The following is a 9,067-nucleotide window of genomic DNA, read 5'->3' on the forward strand; positions in this document are numbered from 1 at the left end:
ACATTTTTGAAAACACCACATGGATGTTATATTGCAGCGACACGTGCTTCATGATCTTGCAACAAAGACTAAACACACATCCTTCATTGTTTTCCAATCAGAACCAAAGAGAACGGCTTCGAGCGAGATGGTTCCCTGCATCCTGAAGTCCACCCCAGCAAACGGCCCTGCACCATCAGCCCTGCCCAGCGTTTTAGCCCATCTAATGGTCTTTCCTACCAACCCAATGGCCTGCCACACCCAGGCCCTCTTCCCCCGCAGCACTACAGATTAGATGACATGGCCATTGCCCATCATTACCGTGATACCTACAGGCACCCGGCCTCTAACCATCGGGAGATCCGGGAGAGAGCCAGACCCATTGGTGAGGATGTTATCAGTTCACGTGAATGTGTCAAAATTTATCTTTCTGGGGGAAAAAAAAAAACATCAGGAGGATGTTATAATTAAGTGTATACCAATTTTCTGGGATTCTGTACAAAGAACCATGAGAATACGGTGGATCCATTTTACATAAAGGTGCCAAATGAGGTCCTGTTAAAAATACCGGTTTGATCCCGCTGTTCCCAATGGTTGAATAGGAAAAGATAAACTATTTTTAAATAGTTAAAACAACTAATGAAATGCACAGAAACACCAAATCTGAATCATCAAAAAGAATTTTTTCAAACCAAAAGCACGGATGGAATAAAAATGAAAGTGTGGCAGAAACTGGCAGAAGGAGGTGAAGTTTCTACGTGGCTGCAAGAATCTTTTCAAGTCTGCTGTTGTAGCCTAAGGTTTTGCAAAGAAACTCTGAAAGAACAGGGTTGTAGTTTCTCATGTGCCTGAGCTCTCTTTGTAGCCCTGAGATGTGTAAAGATAAGATTAATAATCATCACTTCATTTCCAATTCAGCCCTGTGGGTGCTCGCTGTAAAACAAAACACTAAAACTGAATTCACTCATAGAGGTTGAGCGACATTGTGTACAGCCCCCCCCGCGGATGAGCATTTTGGCACAGTGTCACGGTATCAGATAAGTTATTCTGCACAGATCAAGCTGTGATAAAGACTTTGCCTCTGTTCTAAATATAGGAGAGACATTTACCATGTCTCACCCTGTGATGGATGTTTACTAGACTTAAAGTTCAGTCGTCTGCCCTCAGGGTGGGAGAGAATTATCAAGACTGGGAAATAAAACCAGGGAGTGACAGAGAAGAAGAAGACATAGATGGAGAAAGGATGTCAAAAACGGACCAGGGGAAAGACAGTGAAAAGAGGGAGCTGTGGAATGATGGATTAGCAAATGGATCCTTCCTGTATCATACTGATTTTTGCTTTGATTGTCTCTCTCTTTCCATCCGTTTGCCTGTCTCTTTCTCGCTACAGGTATGCATGCAGGAACCAGACAGGAGGAGGTGATCGACCACAGGCTGACAGACAGGGAGTGGGCTGAGGAGTGGAAGCACCTTGACCATGTAAGAAAAGTAATAACATTTTTTTATTACTATTCACTACAGTTATTTCCCTGTAAATAACAGGTTATAGAAGTTAAAAACATTAAACCATTCTTGACTAATGCCAGCTATGTGCAGTATGAAAAGTAATGACCTTTTTATAACAAAGCATGTAAAATAAAACAAGTAGACCCCTAATGTGAGCATGTGTGTTCTTTAAAAATGTGTTTAATTTTAAGGGATTTTTAACGTTGCATGTAATCAGGTTTTTATTATACGTCTAACTTGGAGATATATATACTTGCACGGGGATCCCTGAAGTGTGAAACACTGTTTGTCGACTGCATGTTCACACTCAGCGTTGTACCTCTGAAGCTGCGATCCAGAACTTTCTAAACGACTTGGAGTATGGTATCCTGTGTCACATTTGTGATGCTTATACACCATGCTGTTGGTATGCAGTGATAATTCAATCAAACCAGTGTCATAATGGGAATGCAAATATATTACTGAAGTGGTAAAGCAAGATGTCAGCTGGTTAGGTGTAATCTGACAAACCTCATCGACATCACAACTGTGAAAATGTGCCTCTAAAAATACACACCTTTAACTCCACAACTCTGCACCACAACGTCATGGACGTTTTTACCTTGGATTTCGGACCGACTGCAACTGTGTTTTTGCTGAATTTAAAGTAAACCATCCATCCTCTCTATGTGTAAACTCAGCGCAATGTCTGCCTCTTGTCACACCCAGCTGCTGAACTGTATCATGGACATGGTGGAGAAAACGAGGCGATCACTGACGGTGCTGCGGCGGTGCCAGGAGGCCGACCGTGAGGAGCTCAACTACTGGATAAGGCGATACAGCGATGCCGAGGAGCTGAAGAAAGGTGCTGCTAGTGGGCAGTCGAGGCAGCAGAGCCCTGCTGCACAGGAAAACACAACATCAGGTAGGAGACCTGACTTGCATGTTTTAGAAAACAAAGGTGCCAAATAGATATGAGGAGTCAAAAGCTTGTTTTTTTTAGGCTTTGAGACAACAGATCTTAGTTTTCCAGTGGAATCCTTCAAAACAACAAAATTTGTGGCTTCTTCTTAGAGGGGAGATGGGGGTTAGTTTTATATCAAGCCCTCCACACCTAATTTTCTGGACTTATAACACAAGCCATATGACACTTTTTATACTTTATGCCGATGGCAGTAAGCGGTTTCTGTCCTAAATTATGAGCCATTTTCCAAAACACAAGTTTAAAGCATCTATAACTAGTGAAGAAGCCTCTGGACGAAGCAGCAGAGCAACTAAAAGATTCTACAGCGTTCTGATTGGTTTAAAAGTCTTTTGCATGTTGTCATGCAAAGCAACGGTCGACCTCTGGTTACCATGGGTGTGTGTTTCTGTCCCACAGAAATTCACAGGGAGCTCCTGCACCGGCCAATGTCCGGCTACGTCCCCGAAGAGATCTGGAAGAAAGCTGGTGAGCAGCACTTTCATTTCTCCGATCATCACATGTTTATCTCGCTGCAGGTTCTACTGAGAACTTGTGTTTTGTAGAATTCAAGGTCCTCCGTCACCAGGAAAGATGAGGTGTTTTCTTTTTAAAACCTCGGCGACTCGTCATGTATCTGATACGGCTACAGAGTTTCGGTGCCACATGTAGCACATTTCAAATTTGATGCCTGGCTTTGCGGGGATTTTACTTCAACAGTTTAACGGGAGGCATGAGCAGCTTTTAAAGCTTGCCTGGTGGTTCTGCTGCTTTAAACAGTACAAAGATTTTTTTTATTTTGGCACTTTTGTTTTCTCTTTAATACATTACATTGCAGGTGTTCTACTTAACAGAGCTATTTAAATGTGTTGAAACTCATTTGTATTTTGAACGTTGCATTAGCAGTGGCCGAGCAGCCATTTTTATTCACTGTTTTAGCATAAATGCACAGAAATCCTATAAGCCAATAACCACAGCTTTACTTTCTGTTGTTCAGTGTTCTGAAAAAGAAAAAAAAAAAAAAAAAAGAAAGCTTCAGGGCTTCAGTGATAGAGTATATCTGCCTTTTAAACCCGTTTTAAAAAAAGAAATTGTCCCCTTGCTTGACCAAGCATGATGTGGGAGATACTCTGAACAAGTAATATGCATTTAAATTGAATTGAGTATCACCATCGGGACTCTGCCTTTTCTCCAGTTCTCTCCTTCCCCTCACCAGCTTTGATCGATCTTCATCTCAGGCATTTGGTGTGTAATCACAATTCCATGCACAAGACATATATCTCGCGCACCAGGGTCATTTCTAAGACTTCAGCCAGCACAGTAGGTGAAATACAAAACCACCCTAGTTTAAATCTTTTTTGCTCCATCACAATGGAAAGAAAAAAACATCTTTGTCTTTCTCAAAAGTATGCATTCTAACCGATGTTGAAAACAGATTTAGCGTGTATAATACAAGCGTAACGTGCATAAATAAAGTCAGATCAGGCATTTCATCACACACAAAGCTGTAAATATAGCTGGTATTTTTCATTTTCTCTGCATCCCTTTCAGTATTATCCCTTTCTCTGAAGTCAATGTGGAGAAACAGATTTAAATGTGACCCTGGGAGGAGCATAAAAAAATGGTTTTGTTGTTTTAACACAATAGAGCGCAGCCATGCATACATCTGGTTGAAATAGGCAAAATGTTTCCAGTTGGTGATAAATATTCAAGCACCTTGCACCGTGTCCTACCGCTTTTTTCACTTCGTTTCTCCACAAGGACCTCTAGGATCACAATGGAAATGCATAATTTAAATGTAAATTGACTGATTTGCATACACAATTAGTCAGGTTACAGGCTTGATGGGAGCAAACAAAAAGCCCTAATTTCGCTTCAGTGTTTTGTCAGAATTCCTCTGCTTAATATTAACACACAGGGCCATTTATTCCACAAATAAGAATAAAATAACACGTTGCCCTGGCTGAATGAATCCATTCATGAGTGATTATCTGGTAATTAATTGGCTTAAACGGTGTTTTCTTAACATATTTTACCAACAGCTTTGTTTTTTGTTTGCTTTTGAAAAGAAAAAGTTAGCATTAGTTTGTGAGTCTTACATAAAAGTGTTTAAAAGGAATTTATGTCCTTTTTATATGCAGATATTGTAGCTATGATGCCCTAAACAACCAGAAAAAGACCTAACAACGGGGTGACATAATGCATGGTGTACTGCAGATACAGGAGGCCTGACTTCCTCTGTTTCCACACGCTTTTCAGAGGAGGCAGTGAATGAGGTGAAGCGTCAGGCCATGTCAGAGCTGCAGAAAGCTGTGTCAGAGGCCGAGCGAAAGGCTCACGAGATGATCAGCACAGAGCGGGCAAAGATGGAGCGGACAGTCGCTGAGGCCAAGCGTCAGGCAGCTGAGGACGCACTCTCCATAATCAACCAACAGGAGGACTCCAGTGAGGTGAGAACAAAAACACACATCAAAACCACCAGTGTCATGCTCTGGTTTGGTAGTTATGGTGTTTTGGGGCTTTTTTTTTTTTTGCCATCGTAAATTTCTTATTTCAATACCAGCTGCCCAGATGACTCCTAAATGACAGAGCTGATAGCATCTTTTTTTTTTAAAGGATGTTCTGGTGTCAGGTTGCACGGGGTGCAGTTAGCGTCATGCCTCACAGCGTGGATCCTCTTGTTTAATGAGTGTTTTTTAAATTCTCCCCAAGAGTGCATCATTAGTGTGAATGGTTTTTGTCTCGCCCTGTGATAGCCTGGCAACTAGTCCAGGGTGTACCCCATCTATTACCTGATAGCAGCTGGGGTAGGTTATAGTCCCCCCAACTCAAAGTTGCCCTGGACTAAGTGGGTATAGACAATGGATGGATAGATGGATTGCAAAACATGCATTGCCATGTAAAATCTGGCTCATTTTAAAGCTTAAAACGTTAAACTTTTCTAGTCAAAAGGTTTGATAGAAGGGAAAGAAAAAGTGAAACTCTCACTTTCTGCCATCATTTTAATATGTGACACAGCAGCCAGAATGTTAAGGAAAGTGTTCGCAATTAAGTTGAGAGTAAATATGAACGACAATCATCTCCTTATGAGCGTAAGATACCAGTTTAATCAGTTAAGTGAGAGGGAAATGTGTCTAACATCTGACATTCACTGCAGGAGTGATGTTTATGAGAACGAGACATCCCAGAGGACAACTTTCAGAGCGTGTTTATAACTTTGTTTCCCCAGTTTCATGTGCATGTGCAGCTTCACACTCTCCCTATAGCTTTAAAGATATACAAGAGACCTCAAGTGTAGAAAGATATGGTTTCTGATTTGTGTGTAGCCTGTTTTAAGCATGAATGCCAATTATATAGGAATTCATAATATAAATTTACCCTCTTCACATTGGTTATTTCTCTGTTTGAGGTGTCATCATACTAATGGAACTTATATGTTATTATATGTGTTCTAAAAGTTGTATCAGTAAACTGAGAAATGATCTGATGATGAATCCTTTTACTGTGCTTTAGTTGACTTTGCATCCGTTTGCTTTATTATCAGAGCTGCTGGAACTGTGGTCGTAAGGCCAGTGAGACATGCAGCGGCTGCAACACAGCACGCTACTGCGGTTCCTTCTGCCAACATAAGGACTGGGAGAAGCACCACCATGTCTGTGGTCAGACCCTCCAGGCCCAGCAGCAGCAGCAGCAGCAGCAGTCCAGCCAGCAGCAGGGAGGTATCCCAGGGTCAGAGACCCCTGCTCCTATCAGCTCCTCTGCCTGCACCCCAAGCAGCGGTACTGGGAGTCCGGCTGCAACCCCGCCTGCTGCTACCCCTCGGTCATCCACCCCCAGCACCCCGTCCTCCGCTGCCCTTGATGGCGCACCACGCTAAGAGACAAACACATAAAGTTTGGAGGCAAAAGATTCCCAGGTGTGACAACCAGCCCTCAAACCTACAAACAGCATGACTGTCCCCATAGCCTTGCAAAGACACTAAAATACTGTGGCTAACAGAAAGAGACGGCAAAGCTTCTATCTATCTTGCAGCGCAGTCAAAGAAGGAGAAAGACGAGGTCTATAATCAGGTCATATTGACTTGCCATGACTTTAAAGAAAACACAAAGATATTCTTTGTTTCGAATGAATGAATTTAGATATTGACATACTTTTATGGTTACACTTTCGCTATTCTTGTTGTCCGTTTGTCGTTGTACCTGTTTATTGTTCAAGTTGTTGTCATTGTAGCTTATCTTAATTTTTTCTGTAAATATAAAGAGACTGACCAGAGATAACCATGAACTCAAGACAGCTGTCTCTGACCTTCCCTTTTTTTTTAAGTGTTTTTGTTTTTCATCCTTAGATTAAGGCCTATTTCCTTCCTTTACCTGGGACATAAGTCTAATCAACTTCAGACATTTCACCAAACAACGTACAAAGGCAACATTCGCAGCTACCAGAGTGATGGAACTTATTGTAAAGAAGCCGATTAGTTTTAATACCCTGAAAGGCACACAGAGCGATGCATAAACAAGTTTCCTGCCTGCAAAAAGGAGAGGAATGGACTGAAATTTGGCCCACAGACTGCCTTGAAATGGGCAGATGTGCAGCAGATTGCAAGCAGAGCCAGCTGTTCAACCAATGTTATTACCCTCTCACTTGTAATAATATCCATGTCAGTCGGTTGGGAAATACAAATCTGCCCCCCTGAAGGATGCAAAGGGAAGAAATCTTGGACAAGAAGCAAAAACTTTGCCCACTGCATATGTGGAGGATATACTGAATACAGTTCGCACATGCTAGCTCAGTGGGTCGCAAAAGCTCTGGAGCTAACAGGAGGCGAGGTCATCATCCTACCAGCGAGACTGTCAGATCACCTGGACAGCAGCCGCTGGGCCACTCAGAGCTGGAAACGTTCAAAGTGGAGCCTCGCCCCAGCTGCTCTCCTCCTGTCTCATGATTGAAAAAGCATTAACATCTTTTTCCACATTCTTATTAGTTTCTGTAGATGTCATGGTGTTTAAGACTTCTGTCTTGTGGTGTCCGCAATGGTTATTTATTGCATATGTTTTGGACAATTGTGACAATGCATAGTCCTCAAACCAGTCACAACTCCAAGTCCATCATAACTCTCTGTGTTTCTAGCTGGTGCAAAAAGAGATGAAAAAAAGGAGTGTTATCTTTTTTCAAGCTGCTTTTCTATTCTGTGTGTAGGTTGTAGATTCCTTGTAGTTCTATCCCCCTCCCCCCACAATTCTCAAAAAAAGAGACACGCTATATCTCAGAGCTGCTACTTGAGTCTGACCCGGATCTTTTCTGAGAACTAGCATGTTGCGTGGAATGCTTACCTAAATGTTTTGTACAAGGGACATACATAAATGTATTTGCACTGTCACGGAGGTTATTTCGGCATGCTTCTTTTCAGCATTTTTGTGTTGTTGCTATAGAGCCATAATTCAACAACCATTTTGTCTGTAGGATTAGCATCATCTGTTTTTATATTCTTGGATGGATGACATAGGGAAAAACTTTAACACACCAAATCCATTTATGTGTATTTATGTTTTTTTTTTTTTTTTTTTTTCCTACTCACCATTGATAAGAAAGGCAGCCATAAAGTCATGTTTTTGTTTAAATAGTTATAGACAGTGCATGCACATTACTGAAGGTTTGTTAAATATTTGTTATTTTTTAGAAAAAAAACTGAAAAGTAACCAAAAAAAGGTCAAAATATACAAAAAAAAAAAGAAGTAATTTTCCAAATGCAAAGGTGTAGACTCCGATTGACAGCTTTAACACTGCAAAGCACCAGGTAACACACGCTGTATTAATACAAGAGTCAAACATGAAAACACCAAAAACAGCCAAAGACTGACACCAAGGACCAAAATCCTGACTTAAACGGTTTCTGAAAAGGGGTTTGTCCGTTCATGTTCAATATTTATTTCTCCAGTTTTCATCCACACCATCAAGAAAAAATTCAAAGTCAGAAAACTTCATTTATTTAAATAATTTCTGCAAATCAGAATAACTCGTCTTGCTTTAAAAATGAGAAGGTGTCAATGAGACATAACAACCATTTACAGCAGTGATATATTTAATCTGGAGCAATAATAAATAATGAAACATCATAACTTCTGCATCCATTTTCAATAAGAGTTTGAAATTTTATATGGATCATAGAACAGTTTCTCATTACGCAAATGACAGATAAAGTGTCCATTTCAGCTTTAAGCATTTTTTTTCTCTTTTAATCAAATGGGAGACTGAGTTTTCACACTAACATCCTCTGCAGTTGTTTTCTATATATTCAAATAAAACTATGGGGACTAAAACATAAGTAGTTGTAGCTTTGATGTAAACATTGAGTGTAAATCAGACAAACCTCTTATTTGCAGAAAGAGAGCACTTAACCTGACACACACACACACACACACACACACACACACACACACAAGCTCCTCACCCCAAACACCTCGGTGCTACACAGAAAAGCGTGTTACAAAAAATTCTGACCTCAAGGAACAGGTGGAGGCCCGGAAACATTTGGGGCAGTTTGCTCCCTTTAGCCTTCATCATCTCTCCCCTCTTGTCTGAATAAAATACACACCTGTATTCTTGACTTTAAAGGGTTAAACAATCCAAAAAGGTGTCTAACAC

The 9,067-nt window shown here is 41.0% G+C and overlaps 1 protein-coding gene across 1 annotated transcript in view; it reads left to right on the top strand.

The window, feature by feature from the left end:
- The window catches only part of runx1t1 (RUNX1 partner transcriptional co-repressor 1), a gene marked incomplete at its 3' end in the record, with an annotated part of 54,151 nt that extends 47,849 nt beyond the window's left edge, over positions 1-6,302 (top strand). Inside the window, exons 6-11 of the mRNA XM_079258509.1 lie at positions 102-364; positions 1,370-1,458; positions 2,194-2,389; positions 2,846-2,914; positions 4,685-4,875; positions 5,970-6,302. Coding sequence (XP_079114635.1) covers positions 102-364; positions 1,370-1,458; positions 2,194-2,389; positions 2,846-2,914; positions 4,685-4,875; positions 5,970-6,302 — 1,141 coding nt within the window. The remainder of the gene's footprint in view (positions 1-101; positions 365-1,369; positions 1,459-2,193; positions 2,390-2,845; positions 2,915-4,684; positions 4,876-5,969) is intronic.
- Positions 6,303-9,067: the final 2,765 nt, after the last annotated feature.

This window comes from Telmatherina bonti (assembly GCF_933228915.1).
Source record: "Telmatherina bonti genome assembly, chromosome: 19".
Lineage (NCBI taxonomy): Eukaryota > Metazoa > Chordata > Actinopteri > Atheriniformes > Telmatherinidae > Telmatherina > Telmatherina bonti.